The sequence below is a fragment of the Gracilinanus agilis genome, chromosome 4 (assembly GCF_016433145.1).
Source record: "Gracilinanus agilis isolate LMUSP501 chromosome 4, AgileGrace, whole genome shotgun sequence".
Taxonomy (NCBI): domain Eukaryota; kingdom Metazoa; phylum Chordata; class Mammalia; order Didelphimorphia; family Didelphidae; genus Gracilinanus; species Gracilinanus agilis.
In genome coordinates this window covers 76203987-76222873 of record NC_058133.1, presented here as the reverse complement: position 1 = coordinate 76222873, position 18887 = coordinate 76203987, and the positions used below count along the sequence as shown (strand labels likewise).

At 34.1% G+C, this 18887-nt stretch overlaps 1 protein-coding gene across 3 annotated transcripts in view; it reads right to left on the bottom strand.

Annotated features, from left to right (window-relative positions):
- Positions 1-18887, bottom strand: part of XPR1 (xenotropic and polytropic retrovirus receptor 1) — a 255578-nt gene that overhangs the window by 83646 nt on the left and 153045 nt on the right. For all 3 annotated transcript variants that reach the window (XM_044676921.1, XM_044676922.1, XM_044676923.1), the window contains exons 5-7: positions 2303-2452; positions 1744-1827; positions 183-264 (exon numbers count right to left, since the gene is read on the bottom strand). In XM_044676921.1, coding sequence (XP_044532856.1) covers positions 183-264; positions 1744-1827; positions 2303-2452 — 316 coding nt within the window. The remainder of the gene's footprint in view (positions 1-182; positions 265-1743; positions 1828-2302; positions 2453-18887) is intronic.

Below are 18887 nucleotides of genomic sequence, written 5' to 3'. Positions count from 1 at the left end.
AGCACAATTAACTCCACAATTAAAACTTCTTTTTAGTGATTTTATTTTAACAGAGGGATATTCATATATACACACACTTGTGTTTGTATGTGTATACATATATAATTTATCTCTTTATACTGATATATCCTAAGCTTTAGAATATACTACAAATAATTCTATTTGAAATAGAGGATACCTACCTGTGAGCACAAGGGTAATATTTAGCACGATGAATATTCCACAGTATAGACCAACTCTAAATATAGTCCATGAAGGTGCAGGCTAGGGATAGAAAAAAAAGCATTTTGGATAAATAAGAGAGAATACTTAAAATTATAAGAAGAATTTTTCAATTCAATCCAAAATAGCAGCTGCTCAGAACACAAAGGCTGTTTCTTTGTGTTCTTACCATGAAAGCAAGGGAGGTGAGGGGAGAGTTAACACATTTAAAGATAAATTATACAAATTATATATAAGACAAATAATTTCAAGAATTAATAACTGGGAAGATAAAAAAAATGTTTATTTGGGTGTGTTTTGAAGGAAGCTCTAGGATTCTAAAAGGTGGAAGTAAAAGAAAAGCACACCTGAGCTAAGGGAGATCAGATGTGAAAAGACAAAGTAACAGTGGGTGAAAAGACTATATACTGAGAAATAGCTAGCAGACCACTTTTATTGGAAAAGAGAATGCACAAGGGAATCATATTAAATCTGGAAAGGTAGGCAGGAGTCATATTATTGAAGGTTTTATGTCAGGCTGAGGATTTTTTACTTTTATTCTAAAATCAACTGGGAGTTACTGAAAAAATTTTAGTAGAGAATCAGTATAATCAGATTTATATTTTAGGATTATCAATTTGGCAACTGTTTAGAGAATGAGTTAAATAGGCTAGACCCGAGAAAGAATAAAAATTAGAAGATAAGTACAATAGTGTCAGTAAAAGATGATGATGAGAGTCTGAATTAGGCTAAAGGTTGTGAGAGTGGAGTATGACCTCATATAAACCATATAGGAATATTTGTGTTGGACCAAGATTCAGAAAATTCAATTAACAGGTTCTCCAAGAATACCTTAAGTAAAGAAAGAGTAGGAAAAAGAGAAGGAAACAAACTTTTATTAAATCTATTATGTGCTAGGAGCTGGACTATGAGCTTTGCAAATATCTCACTTAAATCTTCTCAACAATCCTGGGAGGTAGGTCCTATTATTATTTCTATTTTACAGATGAGAAAACTGAGGCAGACAGAGTGATTTGCCCAAGATCACACACCTAAGGGTCTGAAGCCATATTTGAACCTGGACCTACCTTCCTGGTTGACACTCTATCCATGGTGCCACCTAGCCTGCCTAAAAGTGAATGTTCAAGACACAATTAATTTACAGTGACTGAATATACAAATATTTACTTGGGTTCTTATGTCTTTACTCCTTTCCTAGCTGCAGGTATCAACACTTTCAATATTTCTTAAAAACCCAACAACCAAAATAATGGGTATTTTTTGTCATTATTTCCACCACCAAATGCTCTAGTGTTGCAATTTTTAAACCAAAATTCCCCAAAAGAAGGGATAATAGCAATTGCCCTTTAAAAAATGCTTTTCAGTTGTGATTAACTCCTTGTAATTCTAGGCCTTTGAAATCCTGAGCTAAAATAGAATATAAAAATGTTACATAGGAAATATATTCCATAACTAAACAGCCTGACTTAGAAATTAAGTCCATCTGTTAAGAGACAAAAAATGTTAGCACTAAATCCTAACCTGAGCTGCTCCCAATGGAGGGACCCGTAAACGCTTCATGGCCTTCTGTCTATCTCCATCTTCAAGTTCAATGGTCACCACAGCCTAGGAAAAAAAGCTAAAGTTTAACATAAAATTCATCATATTTATATAATAAATGTATTAGTTCCAAAGCATCTCTTTAAAATATTTTCTGCTAATTTATTCAGTGCCATACCAATCAAACTACATTACAGAACTACAAAAAAAATAACTAAATTCATTTGGAAAAACAAAAGATCAAGAATATCAAGGAAACTAATAAAGTATCTTCTGCAAATCTGGGATAATTTCTGAGTAGATGTTAACTGATGTAGAAAAAAAATTAAAACTGACAAGGTGAATACATATAATCAAAAGCAAAAATTATCAAAATTCTAATTACAAAAGGTATACAAAGTTGATCACTCATTTTATAGGTGAGAAAACTGAGAGCCATAGGAAAAGTTATATAACATGGCCCACTATCAAAGAGAAGCTATCCAGAAGACAATAGTCATAGGATTAAGAATGTTTGGTATAGAAGGGAGAATCATCTTACCTCTGTCTCAGAGATAAGCTGGTTGATTTTCTTGCAGGTGTAAAATGGTGCCACTTCCACATGGGCCACTCTCCAATCTGCTCCACGAGTTGTATCCAGGATCTTGTCATGTTTTTTGAGAATTTTACGAAACCCTGTAAAGTTCAAATTCTAAAAAGAGAAGGAGAAACAGCATTCTAAGTGTTAACAGTCAAAGAATTTCAGTTATAATGAATCATGAAGATATTAAAGATGTATTCAAAAGCTGGCTCTAATCAGCAAAGTGCTTATGGACCAGGCTTATGGATATATTTCTAATATTTCACATGATTGATTCATGAACCCTAAATTGGATCGGGTTAAAAATTTTGTTGAATTTAAAAATTAAGCTGCTATTTTATCTGCAGTCTGAAAGCTGGCAAACAATTTGTAAAGATCTTTTGCAATGTCAAAGACTTACACTTAACATCTGAAAAAGTGGTCAAACTGAATAGGTTTGGACCAGAGTTCTGGGAAGAGAGAAATTTTTTTCACTAGACAGGATAGATTTGCAAAATACTCTTCCTGAACACCTGGCTATACAATTGTGTTAATCCTCATTCCTTTATCTTTACAATTGGATGTTAATATTATGTTAAAACCTTTGCCATTTCCCTTTTTTGATTGACGTCCTAAAAACCTATAAGCAATGGGCTCAGACTCTCTCTCTGAGCTGGCCAGGTAACACCATGTTGAAGATCTCTCTCTGTCTCTTGTCTGTCTCTTTTTCCCTAGTCCTTAAACCCCTCATCCTTGTTTTCCAGACTTTAGGTCTCCTTCATAGGTGATTAAACGCACGTCAGAACTTTTTGTAGAGGCTAGAATTCTACAGTCTAAAGAGTATGAAAAGGATTTTTACAGTATACCAAATCTGATAGGGTTACATTCTAATTCACAAGAGGAAATAGCAATGTTTCATTAATTACATGCTTACCTTATTAAGATATAAAGTTATTCTTCCCTATTTTATCGATTTGATAGATTTCTAAGTACTACACTGACATATTAACACAAAGAAATACTGAATTTTGGATTATACTTTCTTGTAAGTAATTCATTTTAAATAAGACCAGGTCTAAACATTTTTTCCTCACCCATTGAAAACCACAGTGCTTTGAACATATTTAGGTCTTGCTAAATGTTTGCTAAATATAAATAGTGCAAAAACTGAGCTTTGAAAATTATGGGTAAGATGTTGTAACATATCTCTTATGAAGATGCTGAAGTAAAGTTGTAGGAAACCCTTTTTTCTTAATATCTCCCTCAAACACAACCACAACAATTCCACATAGGCGTACAACTACAGAAACCTTTTTTTGGTGTGTGTGGGGGGGAGGAAGAGCTGCTCAAGCACATCAATGAACAAGTTCTAACACAACATGAACACAACCTCAAAATGGGTTTGGGGAGTAAGGATAAAAGGAGGAAACAGGAACACAGCATTTATGAATGTTAAAAAAATTATTAAAATAAAGGTAGAGGGTAATAAAAAGGAAGTGGGGAACTGTGCTGAGAGAAAGGGCATTCCAGAGTAATACGGAAGGGATAGGACAGAAGTAAAACATTTTGGCAATTTATAGAGGGAAGAAGTACATGTGATCTGTGTTTAGTGCTTTGTTAGGGTTGAAATGTAACTTCTTTGGGTAAACTATATTTCCTCATGACAAAACAAATAATTTAATAAAGAATAGCATGAGATAAATAAAGATAAATAAGTAAAATATAAATAAAACTGAACAATTATAACTTTATATTATAACTTTAATTAGAACAATTAGAACTTTAAATAAAGGTTATAATTCAATTTTTTTTAAAAGGGAGATTGAATTTCCTTATGAAGAGAGTTTTTGTTTTACCTCTTTAAGTAGATGAAATTGAGACAAGATAAATGAATTTCATTATATTTAAAAGTTTTGAACAAAAAGAAATAGATTTAGAATAACAAGTAAAAAAAAACGCCAGAATGGGAAAAATCTATTATAAAAGCTTTTGTTATAAAAATCCTATATAGGACTGACAGAAACATGTTAAGAGGAAAATCTGTTCTCTGAATAAGTACAATAGACAAGTGGTGAAAGAGATATGAATAAGTAGTTCTTGAAAGAAAAAACACACAATTCAATGCTGATGGAGCACTTTACATTGCTATCACAATATGGTACTGATAAAGAGTTCTAAATTTATTTATACCCTTTGATTCTGTAATCTCACTACTAGATCAACATGCTAAGGATGTGATAAAGAAAAAAGAAGAGATCTCAATATAAAAATATTCAAGTTTTTATTTGCTTATGTTCATAATGAGTACTGAAAGACAAGGTAATAAAATATCCTGTGAAAGGTTTTTTTTTTTTTTTTTTTTTTTTATCTTTAACTATGTGATGAAGCTGTACTTTTTTTTCTCAGTAAGAAAGCTGTAAGTATTCCTTTCATATAATGGCAGACTTTAGATCTCTAGTTTAACATCTAGTAGGAACACTATCTTGGCTATAGTTAGGTTCTTTCATGTATGTCGACGCTTTTATCAATAGACAAAAATTACATGTTAAGGCCAATAATAATTGATATTTATAGACGAGTTTTAAGCATCTCCTGCTCTTTTTTTTAACCAATCATCATCATTGTCCTGGTAGAAGTAAAGGAGGATTGCACCAGGAAAAAAAAGAGCATCATTATTTATTTGTTTGTGTTTTACAGATTGCAAAGGTCAAAAAATTAATCAGTGGTCAAAATTCTCATATGAATCTCTCCATATTTAGGTTAGCCTCCAAATGGTATAAATGGCCTATCTTCTCTCTATTCTTAAAACTCTTCCAACACAGCAAAATGTACTAGAATTTGAGTTCAACTGGCACAGTCTTCAAGAATTCTGGGTTATCCCCTGATATCACAAGAAGGAATAGTATATTTGTCTGAAAAGGGTATCTTTAGAATAATTGTGACACAATCTGTTTCTTTGCTTTTAAAATACACATAATTTTTTAAAATTTAAACATTTATTAATACTCATTTTTAACCTGTTTACATGCTTCATGCCCCTACTTTCCCCTTCACCCCCTGCTCTCCCCCCACCCCTGGCCAACGCACATTTCCACTGGTTGTAACATGTGTCCTTTTTCAGGGCCTATTTCCATATTGTTGTTAGTTACATTGGTGTGGTAGTTTCGAGTCTACATCCCCAATCATGTCCGCCTCAGCCCATGCGTTCAAGCAATTGTTTATCTTCTATGTTTCCTCTCCAACAGTTCTTCCTCTGAATGTGGGTAGCGTTCTTTAATATAAATCCCTCAGAGCTGTCCTGTGTCATTGCATTGCTGCTAGTACAGAGGTCCATTACATTCGATTTTACCACAGTGTATCAGTCTCTGTGTACAGTGTTCTTCTGGCTCTGCTCCTTTCGCTCTGCATCAGTTCCTGGAGGTCTTTCCAGTCCACCTGGAATACCTCCAGTTTGTTATTCCTTTGAGCACAATAGTATTCCATCACCAGCATATACCACAATTTGTTCAGCCATTCCCCAATTGAAGGGCATACCCTCCTTTTCCAGTTCTTTGCCATTACAAAAAGCGCAGCTATAAATATTTTTGTACAAGTCTGTTTATCTATGATCTCTTTGGGGTACAAACCCAGCAATGGTAAGGCTGGATCAAAGGGCAGGCATTCTTTTATAGCTTTTTGAGCATAATTCCAAATTGCCAGCCAGAATGGTTGTATCATTTCACAACTCCACCAGCAATGCATTAATGTCCCAATTTGGCCACATCCCCTCCAGCATTCATTACTCTCCCCTTCTTTCATATTAGCCAATCTGCTAGGTGTGAGGTGGTACCTCAGAGTTGTTTTGATTTGCATTTCTCTAATTATTAGAGATTTGGAACACTTTCTCATGTGCTTATTGATACTTTTGATTTCTTTATCTGAAAATTGCCTATTTATGTCTCTTGCCCATTTATCAATTGGGGAATGGCTTGATTTTTTATACAATTGATTTAACTCCTTGTATATTTGAGTAGTCAGAGTTTTTTGTTATAAAGATTTTTTCCCAATTTGTTGTTTCCCTTCTGATTTTGACTACATTGTTTTTGTTTGTACAAAAGCTTTTTAGCTTAATATAATCAAAACCATTTAATTTACATTTTGTAATTTTCTCTAACTCTTGCTTGGTTTTAAAATCTTTCCTTTCCCAGAGATCTGACAGGTATACTATTTTGTGTTCACTTAACTTATTTATAGTTTCCCTCTTTATATTCAGGTCATTCACCCATTCTGAATTTATCTTGGTGTAGGGTGTGAGATGTTGATCTAAACCTAATCTCTCCCATATTGTTTTCCAGATTTCCCAGCAGTTTTTGTCAAATAGTGGATTTTTGTCCCAAAAATTGGGCTCTTTGGGTATGCACTCAAGGATATAAATTTCCCCCTGAGTACTGCCTTGGCCGCATCCCACAGAGTTTGGTAGGATGTCTCATCATTGTCATTCTCTTCAATGAAATTGTTGATTGTTTCTATGATTTCTTCTTTGTCAAATTGGTTTTGGAGAATCATGTTGTTTAATTTCCAATTGTTTTTTGATTTTCCTGTCCAGGTGCCCTTACTAATTATTATTTTTATTGCAATATGATCTGAGAAGGTTACATTTATTATATCTGCTCTTTTGCATTTGTTTGCAATGATTCTATGCCCTATTACATGGTCAATCTTTGTGAATGTACCATGTGCAGCTGAAAAGAAAGTGTATTCCTTTTTGTGCCTATTTATTTTTCTCCACATATCAATTAAATTTAATTTTTCTAGGACTTCATTCATCTCTCTTACCTCTTTCTTATTTATTTTTTGGTTTGATTTATCTAGATCTGACAGAGAAATACTTAGATCTCCCACTAGTATGGTTTTACTATCTATTTCCTTCTTCAGCTCTGCCAGTTTCTCCTTTATGAATCTGGATGCTATGTCACTTGGTGCGTACATATTGAGCAGTGTTATTTCCTCATTGTTTATACTGCCTTTAATCAGGATGTAATGACCTTCCCTGTCTTTTTTAATCATATCTATTTTTACTTTGGCTTTGTCAGAAATCACAATAGCCACTCCTGCCTTCTTTTTCTCATTTAATGCCCAAAAGATTTTGCTCAAGCCCTTAACCTTAAACTTGTGTGTGTCTACCCGCCTCATATGTGTTTCTTGTAGACAACCTATGGTAGGATTTTGGTTTCTGATCCACTCTGCTATTTGTTTCTGTTTTATGAGGGAGTTCATCCCATTCACATTCAGAGTTACAATTATCAGTTGTGCATTCACTGACATTTTTGTATCCTCCCCTAGACCCACCCCTTCTTCTTACACTATTTACTTTTAAACCAGTGGTTTGCTTTGAGCAGGTATCCCTTATCCCCTCCCTTGATTGACTTTCCTTTCTGCCCCCTCCCTTGTTATTCCCCTCTTTGTTTTTTAAAGGCCTAATGAATTCCCTCCCCCTTCTTCTCCCCTCCCTTTTTTGACCTCCCCACTCCCCTGCTCCCTTTGGTTTATCCCTTCTGACTTTCTCAGTAGGGTTAGATGGAGTTTTTTATCCGAATGGATAATAAAGCTACTCTTCCCTCTCCGGGTTGATTACAGTGAGAGTAAGGTTTGATTATTACCTCTTAATGCTCTCTTCCTCTCCTTCTTATAATAGTATTTATCGCCTCCCCTTCCCATGCCCTCTTTGTGTGTAATAGAATATCCTATTTTTCTTATTTACTCAGATTTTTTTTTGGTGTCCCCTACTATTCCCCCCTTCTTTCCCATGCCCCATGTCATCTTAGACCATTTAGTATCCTGTCCTCTCCCTATGAATTATTCTTCTGGTTGCTATAATAGTGAGTAGAGTTCACTACAGAGAATTATACATAGCATTTCTCCTCATAGTAATACAGATAATTAGATCTTATTTAAGCTCTTAAAGAGTCAAGTTTAAAAAATTATGAGTTTTCTTTCTTTTCCCTCTGTTTCTTATTTACCTTTTCATGTTTCTCTTGATTTTTGTGGTTGGGTATCAAACTTTTCATTTAGTTCTGGTCTCTTTTGTGCAAAAACTTGGAAATCTTCAATTTTGTTGAATGCCCATACTTTCCCCTGGAAGTATATAGTCAGTTTCGATGGGTAGTTGATCCGTGGCTGAAGGCCCAGCTCTCTTACCTTTCTGAATATCATGTTCCAAGCTTTGCGGTCTTTTAGCGAGGAGGCTGCCAGATCCTGTGTGATCCTGATTGGTGCTCCTTGATATTTGAATCGTCTCTTTCTGGCTTCTTGTAAGATTTTTTTCTTTTACTTGGAAGCTCTTGAATTTGGCTATTATATTCCTGGGCCTTGTCTTATCTGGATCGAGTGTAGAGGGTGATCTATGGATCCTTTTAATGTCTATATTGCCCTCTTGTTGTAGAACTTTGGGGCAATTTTGCTGAATAATTTCTTTTAGTATGGAGTCCAAATTTCTATTAATTTCTCCCTTTTCAGGGAGACCAATGATTCTCAAATTGTCTCTTCTAGACTGGTTTTCTTGGTCTGTCACTTTCTCATTGAGATATTTCATGTTTCCTTCTATTTTTTTCAGTCTTTTGACTTTGTTTTATTTGTTCTTGTTGTCTTGAGAGATCATTATCTTCTAATTGTTCAATTCTAGCCTTTAAGGACTGGTTTTCGGCTATAATCTTTTGGTTTTCCTTTTCAATCTGGTCATTTCTGGTCTTTAGTTGACTTGCCTCACTTTCCAATTGCGAAATTCTGCCTTTTAAACTGTTATTTTCTTGCCAGATCTCTTCCATCTTCTTCAACATCTCATTTTTGAACTCTTCAATACCTTGTGACCAGCTTTCATTGTTTTGGGAAGGTTTGGATTTTTGTTTGTCCTCCTCTGTTGTCTGGATTTTCTCTGTGTAGAAGTTGTGGAATGTTCCAGAGTTTTTCTTGATAATCTTTTTCTTCTGGGCTTCCCTATGGTTTGCCATTGTTAGCCCCGCCCCTTTTCAGCTTTGTCTTCACACTCAGGATCTGCCTGCTCTTTCTAAGTTCCTGAGGGCTCCGTTCTCCTTGTCCTCGGGGTCAGGCCTCCTGATAGTCCCCAGTCTGCCCCTCTGCCCGAGGCTCCTTCAGCGGTCTCGAGGGCTGCTTCCACAGTGGCACTCCTGTCTGCACCGGGTCCTCACTCGATGTCCTAGCTTGAGCTGGAGATCTTTATTCGTGCCTAGGGCACTGCCTTCACCCACGCAGACACTCGGGAAAGTCCTTGCGTTAGAGTTCTTTGTCCGCGCCCAGGGCACTGCCTTCATCAGCGCAGGACTGTGCGTGCCCCCCAGCCACTTGGGGTCCCATGTCTTGCAGTTTACAGGTACAAGCCCTGGGGCTGCTAGTGATTTACTGGTAGCCCCAATCCTGTTTTCACTCTTGTGTGTTGGCCTTGGCGCTGTGCGTGGTGTGTGTGTGTGTGGGGTTAGCGGAGCTCCTTCCTCTTGCGTTTTAGTGAGAGCTGTTTCATCCCTTTATAGCGTGGAAATGCCCCAATTCTGCGTACCTTCAATGCTGAGCCCTGTTGTGGGGCTCCTTTGTTCGTCTGGATTTGTTTTTATGTCCCCTTGAGGAGTCCTGTATGCTTCGGTTAGGAGAGATCGAGCGGCTGCTCCTTACTCTGCTGCCATCTTAACCGGAAGTCCTATACATAATTTTTTAAAATGGTATAGTATACTGCTATGCCATACCAGCAGAGAGGACATAGGAACTGTTTCAACTCATCCATTTTGCCACAGTTATTTCTTTCTAATTACTATTTTGTTTCTATTAAGGGAAGGAACCTAAAGGAGAGAAATTTGCAATGAGAGCTAAGAGAAATCATAAAGCATTTCAAGAAGATAATCAGAATGGCAAAAGGCTTTAAGTTTGTGTTAGATGAGGATTAGGTGAAGGATCTGGAGATTTAAGTCTAAAAACTTGGTGGGCAAGGGGTAAGAGTTTTATCTGTCTTCAAATATCTGAAGAGCTGTCTATCACAAAGAAGAAGGATTGTTCTATTTAGCTTCTGTGAGTACAACTAAGAACAATGGGTAGAGACTGCAAAAAGATAAATTCATGTTTGCTGTCAAGAAAATTTAGAGCTATCCATCCAAAAATAAATTGAGTAATTTCAGAAGTTAGTGGATTTACCTTTTACTGGAGGTCTTTAAGAAGAAACTGAATGGTCACTTCTTGGTTATATTATAGTAAAGATTCATTTTGGGATATGAATTGGACTAGATGGCTGCATCTAACTTAGAAATTCTGTGATTGGATAGCATTAGGAATCACCCACTGAAAGGAAATAAAAATGATAATACCCTCTGAATTCCAGGCTACTATTAAAATATTATATACATGTGGCTTCATTCTCTAATTTCCTACTTCTGTTTTACTTAGTCTGAATAATTAAAATAAAGAAAAAAGGCCAAGATTAGAACTAGAATTTTTGTAAACAATCAAACTTCTCTAGAAAGAACCTGAACACCAAGCACTTTGATGACAGAGGTTGCCCCACTGTTGAAAAGAACAGGGCAGAGCAAATTTTGATTATATAATAAGAATAATATTATGTAAATTACTTAAATAAAAATTATGTAAATAATGAATAAGCATAACATATAACTGTCAGTTCAAAGGAGAAGCCCCTGAGGATATATGGACATAAATAATGTAGCATATTAGTCAATAATTATACAAATGTATCATTAGTGGAATATGGAGTGACAACATTTTCTATAACAAAGTAAGAGGGGATTGGATGAAAGAGAAGTTTTTATTTGTCAATATACCTGAGAGTAAAGCAAATAAATTTACCAGATAACAACAGAACAAAAGTGATTTCTCTACAGTTCTGTAAAAGATGTGTTTCAATATCATTCTATTTAGAATAGTATTAAATATTAAAACAGAAGGAAATGGAAAGTAATGGAGAAAAAAAATGGAAGTAAGCTAATGTGATAATAGCCTATATTCACACAGGCATGAGACTTAATTACTTTCTATTAGGAAAAAAAAATTAGCCCTTTGCCCTGGGACAGTAATCTCTTCTTTTTCATAAAGTCAAAATGGAAAATATAAGAAAATAACAATTTCAAACCTAATATTCTTTTGTGGCTTCAGCAAAATAATTTTACTGAAATATAGCCAGCTTAACCATTTATCTCCTTTTTAAAAAGAAAGACACCAGCAGTAAAATTCTATGTAATATTACAGTACATATACAATGGAAATGGCTTAGATAAAAAAGGGTATTGTGTGTATGGGGAGGGTGATCTAAAAATATACAAAGGATGATAATGACATTTGTAATTTAAACAAATGACCTAAATTCCAATAATAATATGAAAAGCATAATTATATAATTTAGTCTGCCTCTAATTTTCCATATGTCCTTTGTTAGCATTAAATATAATTATATTGGAAAACATTTCTTTTAGATTTGTTTCTTTTTCTCAACCAGAGGGAAGTCATGTAAGCTAGATATACTATAAATACATAGTTATAATAAAAGTAAATATTATATTCAGCTTTAATATGCTTTAAACTTCAAGTGAGAGATAACATTGAATATTATAAATAAATGCAGGCATTCTTCCATAAATGAGAAAATATGGAAAAAATTATCCATATATTTTTATTTTAGTGATGCTATCTATTAAAAGTATGAGGCAGTTCTATGTTTTATTTTTTCTACAACCATCAAAATTTCCATATTGTTTATGCGGTGACAAAAGAAGCATATCACACATACAATTAAAACTCATGAAGGAAATAAAGTGGAAGATGGCATGCTTTCATCTGCAATCAGCCTCTAACAGTTCCTTATTTGGCTGTGGACAGCATTTTCATCATGAAGTTTCTTATGAATATCTTGAGACTTTGTTTTGCAGATAATAGTTTATTCCTTTTCAGTTGATCATTATTTGATATTTGTTAGTATATACATTATTCTCCTGGTTCTCTTCACTTTACTTTGTATCAGTTAATAGAAATTTCCCCAGACTTTCTGAACTCATCTTGTTTGTCATTTCTTATGGCACAGTAATGTTTCATTATGACCACATATCACGACTTGCTCATTCCCCAACTTCCCCATTCCCCAACTGATGGATACCCCACCTTGGTTATAATTCTTTGCCACTACAAAAAGAGCTGCTAAAAATATTTTTGTACAAGTAGGTACTTTTTCCCTACCTCCAATCTCTTTGAGATACAGAACTAGCAGTGGTTTATATAGTTTTATGGTCTTTTGAGTGCAGTTCCATATTTTTTACTTCACAGTTTCAACAGTGCATTACTTTTCCAATTTTCCTACATCCCTTCCACCATTTATCATTTTCCTTTTTGGCCATGTTATCCAATCTGTTAGGTGTGAGGTAGTATCTCAGAGTTGTTTTTATTTGCACTTCTCTAAACAATAGTGATTTGGATTTTTTTTTCCTCATGACTATAGATACTTTTAATTTCTTTTTCTGACAACTGCTTGTTCAGATCCTTTGACCATTTATCAATTGGAGACCAGTTTGTGTTCTTGTAAATCTGATTCAGTTCTCTATATAATTGAGAAATGAGACCTTTGTCAGAGACACTTGCTATAAATTTCTCCCTCAAATTTACTGTTTCCCTTCTAATACTGTTTGCATCAGTTTTGTTTGTATAAATCCTTTTGAAGTTAATGTAATCAAAATTGTCCATTTCATTTTTCATAAAGTTCTCTATGCCTTATTTGGTCTTAAATCTTTCCCATATCCATAAATATGAAAGGTAAATTTTTCCATGTTTCCCTAATTTGTTTATGGTGCCACTCTTTATGTCAAGGTCAAAAATCTTTTTTGACTTCATTCTGGTGTATGGTGTGAGATGTTGGTCTATCTATTCCTAGTTTCTGCCATACTATTTTACGGTTCTCCCAACTATTGTTAAATAGTGAGTTCTTTCTCCAAGAGCTCGAAGGTTTGGATTTATCAAACTCTAAGATGCTATGGACATTATTTACCAACATACATCATTTCTTAAAGCACAATAATATTCCACTATGTTTATGTATAATTTGTTTAGCTATTCCCCAATCCATGGGTATCTATTTTTCCCAGGTTTTTGCTATCACTAAAAGTGCTGCTATCCATATTTTGATGTATATGAGGACTTTCTTAGGTATAAGTTCAATAATGGAAACTTTGGATCAAAAGGTATAGATGTATTAGTCATTTTGCATATTTCCAAACTGTTTTTCAAAATGGTTATTTCACAGCTCCATTAAGAATGTACCAGTGTGTCTGTCAATTCAGAATTCATCTAGCATTAGTGCTAATTTTTTGGTAATTTTTGACAATTTGGAGGATATGAGAAGAAAATTCAGGGTTGTTTTGAGTAACAGTTCTTTTATAAGTGATCTGCATTCTTTCATGTCTTTGTGAATATGCTGCAATTCTTCTTTTCAGAATTGTTTATGCATATTCATTGATCACTGATCTATCTGGGAATAGCTATTAGGTGTTATATATATATATATATATATATACTTATTACCTATATTCATGTATCTGTGATAATTAGATTAAGTCTACACTGCCCATCTTAAGATTTAATCACCAAAGGTGAGAGCACCTTCCAATTCTGGAAGGTCGTAACACATGTGTGCTAGAGTGATATACCATCAGAATCAATGCACCGCCCCCTACGCTTTCTATGAGAAAGCATCTATTGTGATTGGACAAGCAGGCTAGGGGAAGGCACTGGAAGTGACACATACGTGACCCCTATAAAAGAGGGAGGGGAGTGAGTGAGGCTGCATCTGGTTTGGTGGAGAGGACCTGAGGGAGCTTTGCTGGTTCCTGACTGAGGCTGTTCCACTGGTGAGTTTAAAGACTGAATCTTCCTGAACTTCTATTAAGAAACTTCCCTTTATAGACTCTGAATGAAGTTTGCTCCATTCACCTCAGGGCCTCAGGCCCTTTAACCCTGGGCTGAGGGTTAAGATCTACCTGGACTAATCAGTGGGATAGATTCTTATCTCCGTACTTCCTCTCTCTCTTCTTATGTAAATAAATTTCCATAAAAGTCAATTTTGATTTGAGATTATTCTTAATTGAGGATTGATAATAGTTCAATCCTCTGGCGACAATCTTTAATATATTGAACCCATAAAACCTCTTTTTTACCCTTACATTTTATGGATACCAAACCCTTATCAGAGATATTTAATACAAACATTTTTTCTCAGTTTACTTCCCTTCTTCTGGATGCATTCATTTTGTCTGTATAGAAGCTATTCAGTCATGTAACCAGAATTATTTATCTTTTGTAATTGTCTCCAAATCTTCTACTATCTGTGAGGAGCATTTGATCTCTTGATATCCCAGTTTTTTCATAGTATGCTCTTTAAATATTAAGGTTGTATATCGTTTTAGAATGTGAAAGTCTCAGTCTAAAGCTAATTTCTGTCATTCTGACAGATCTTGTTACCGTAGAAAATGTATGTGTGCATATTTAATACAGATTCCAATGATAATGATTATGTTACTGAGAAAGGAATTAAAGTTAGCAACTATTACAAACTGTCAGCACTGGAAGTCAATTTGCATCTTGACTTAACAGTGATGTTGTTAATTATATGTGGAAAAGTAACCACTAATTTATGACACAGAAACATTTAAATATCAAAACTAGAATTATATAAATATGCAATTAGAGAATTTTAAATAATAAACACTAAGCAATTTATTACATAATAATGAAAGGAAACACCTGACTGGTTAGCTCATAAAATGAAATCAGTGATTTTGAAACTGAATACAATTCATGGTTTTTGAGTGTTTATTACCAGTAAGGACTAGTATTATGTACTTTGGAGATAAAAAATGAATAACATGTTCAGGAGTAAATATAATATTAAGAAGAACAAGAACATGCAAGGATATGCTATGCAAGTTCTAAACAAAGAATACTTCACTTCTAGCTCTGGAATTTAGAGAACAAGAAATTAGGGAAATCTGAAATGTTAGAGAAATATTTGGGTTGCATTTTAAAGAATGGGTAGAATTGAGAAAGGAAGTTAACTCTGAAGCCTCAATGTTCTGCTGTGGCCTCAGCCTTCACAATCATAGTTGCCTTGCTGGCAAGCCCATTGAACTTAATGTCTTCAAATAGCTGGACTTTTGAACAAACAATAGAAGATATGATATTTATTTAGGAGTAGCACCTACCAAGATTCTGATAACAAAAAGATGTTAAGTGTAAGAAACAATCACCTGTATTGTAAAGAACCAAATTTCTCTACCAGATCAATGTTAGCATGAATGCAGGCTAATAAAAATAATTGAAAGCATCTATAGTTCATTGCTAATTAAGCCTTCCTGTTGGTGAGTGGACCCAGCATGGTAAGCTTTTGAATACCTATTTCTGTTACAGATAAAATTAATATAGAAGGGTATATAGTAAAATATTAAGGGTTTATTATAATCCATATTTATAATTAAGAAAGAGCCATATGCCTGCTAGGATCTAATTAAAATGCCTGCCATACCTTCCCCTTGACTGCTTCCTAGGAAAGAGGAATTACCAATCCCAATCTCCCTATTTAAGCTTCTGTTTACGTTGTCTTATTTCATCACGTAAGAGCAAGAAGCCTGTTGAATCATGGAAAATGTAGTTTGTAAGAGATCTAAAATGTCCACAGGAAGTTTAGACCAGGGAACTCAAAGAAAGGCTCAAAGAACCCCAAATTGCCAATATCACATTTCCAAACTGAATGAAAGGGAGAAGAATGAAGACAGATTCTTATATATGGTATATGCCCTTCAGAATATAGCAGGGGAAAAAAAAACTTCAGTCTAAGACTAGTACAAGAATTTTTTACACCCTCATCCAGAAAAAAAGGGGAATGCTACATGAGATTGATGAGTTCATCTAATTACAGTTCACAAAAATAGTAATATTACTACCTGATGTTTTTATTACATTGCCTCTTGTTTTACATGAAAATAAACTCAGTCCTAAAATTTTTTTACAATATTGCTGTTATTATTCCAGTGGTAACAAGAGTATTCAGTGAAACAATTATGTCTTTCCCCTCTATTCAAATAAACTAAGGAAAAAAATTATTGAACTATCTCTTTAACTACATAAACATCTTTAAATAGAGCTTGTCAAACGTCATATGCATTTTTAAAATTCCATTTGCCATTAATGATTCCAACAAAACAGAGTAAAAGGGGGAGGAGAGACTTGTTTTTTAAAAATCTAGCCTATTCTGGATACTCAAACTTTTAAGTATCATAGATACACACTGAAGACCAACTTTATTGCCATTATAGAAAGTTAATTTATATCAATTATCATTTATATAGTTTCTTTCCTCATAGTTAGAGACTTTATATCATGAATTCTTACATGCTAAATGAATAATTTCTTTTAAGTGTCCAGCTTCAAAAAAGATTCCTGAGAACAGAAGAATGGTTGTTTATTATACTGTGGATCTGCTTTGATTTAAAGATGCTCAAATTAGTGACTGTTTCATTTAAAATAGTTAAATTGGAATAATCTTCATCTGATGCAGTGGTAGAAACTACATTATCCTAGAACATTAAAGTTCATTTGCAACTTTCTTGCACCTTTTTATTTTTTAAATACTTATCTTCTGTCTTAGAACTGATACTAAGTACTGGCTCCAAGGCAGAAGAATGGTAGGGGTAGGCAACTGGGGTCAAATGACTTGTCAGGGGTCACACTGCTAGAAAGAATCTGAGACCAGATCTGAACACAGTTCAAATTGAACATCTCATTTCCAGGTCTGGCTTTCTAATCCACTAAGTCACTTAGATGCCCCAACCTTTCATCTTTAAATTTGTAGTCTGATTTATTGTGTTTCAAATGGAAAAGTGACTATTTCACTAAAATTATTATTAAAATGTTAACTTTGAGCCCATTGTTTCCTTATACAAAATTATAATGCAAATGAGAAAATGAGGAAAGGCTAGGAGAGGTTAAATTCAAGTCAGTTTGAGAAGAGGGAAGGCATACATCAAGCTGGAAGTAGTTAAGGAAAGGTATCAATCAATCAATAGATTAGAGGAAATATCCAGGTGCTGAAGGAAAGCTTTTCAAATAGAAGCCAGATCTGACTCAGAAAGAAAATAGGAGGAAAGATGAGGCTTTACAATGCAAATAAGAGGAGAAAAGGGAATTCCTGTTAGGTAGCCTCAAATCCTCAGTAAAGAAAGCAATATCATTTGCTAAGAAAACAAATAGGCTTGTTGTTTGGAATTTAATGAAAGAAGAAAAGGTTTATAACAGCTGCTGTAGAGAAAATGACAGGAAATCAATATGCAGTATATAAAATGTATTGCAGAGAAGTTAATGAAACATAGAAACATTTATTTCTGAAGCATTATTTTATTTTAAAAACTACTTAATTTACTGAATAGATTTAAACATTTTAGTATTACTGGATAAATTTAGGTTCCATAGGTCACTGGGGTTAAATGAATTGCCCAGGATCACATAGCTAGGATGTGTCTGAGGCCAAATTTTAAGGAACTCCTGCCTTCAGACCTGGCTCTCTATCCACTGAGTTACCTAATTGTGCCCCTATTTTATCATAAGATATGCCAAAAAAGCCCCAAAATAAAACTTTAATCAAATCTCAACTGTTTACATTTGTGAAGGAATATATTAAGATGGGAAATTCTGAACAATGGCTAATATTTTTAAAATTACATATTTAGTGATGCTCTATTACTGACATCTTCCTTTCTAGCTTTAAATGTGCTCTAGCCTTCTATATGTTTAAAAATTAATTATCAACTTAATATTTTTCTTCTTCCTTTTCTTCTCAATGCCAAATTTCTAAAACTCTGGGGGCAACTATTTTTATTTTTATTATCCACTTTGTCTATACTTTGTTATAATTAGGCTTCTAATCTATCACTCCTTTGAAACTTTCCCCTATAATTCTCATTATCCAACTCAAGCCCCATTCTTGATGAAACTTGTTTTTTTTTTTGTTTAATAATTTGTTTAAATATCCTCCAAATTGATTATGTATATATTATTTTTAAAATAAGAAAAAAATTTAAATATGTCTTGCTTTAAAAAAGCTTTTATTTAAGCAAATTTTGCAGTTGTTAAACACAAAAATGACTGGTTTCCCAATGCAACCAAAATTAGAAGGGAAGCAACAATTATGAAAAAATCTTTATAACAAAAACCTCTGGAAAAAGATCTAATTACTCAAATTTATAAGGAGCTAAATCAATTGTTCAAAAAATCAAGTCATTCCCCAATTGATAAGTGGAAAGAGACATGAATAGGCAATTTTCAGATAAAGAAATCAAAACTATCAATAAGCACATGACAAAGTGTTCTAAATCTCTTATAATTAGAGAAATACAAATCAAAACAACTCCAAAGTACCACCTCACACCTAACAGACTGGCTAACATGACAGCAAAATAATAAATGTTGGAGGGGATGCGGCAAAATTGGGACATCAATGCATTGCTGGACGAGTTGTGAATTGATTCAACCATTCCTGGATGGC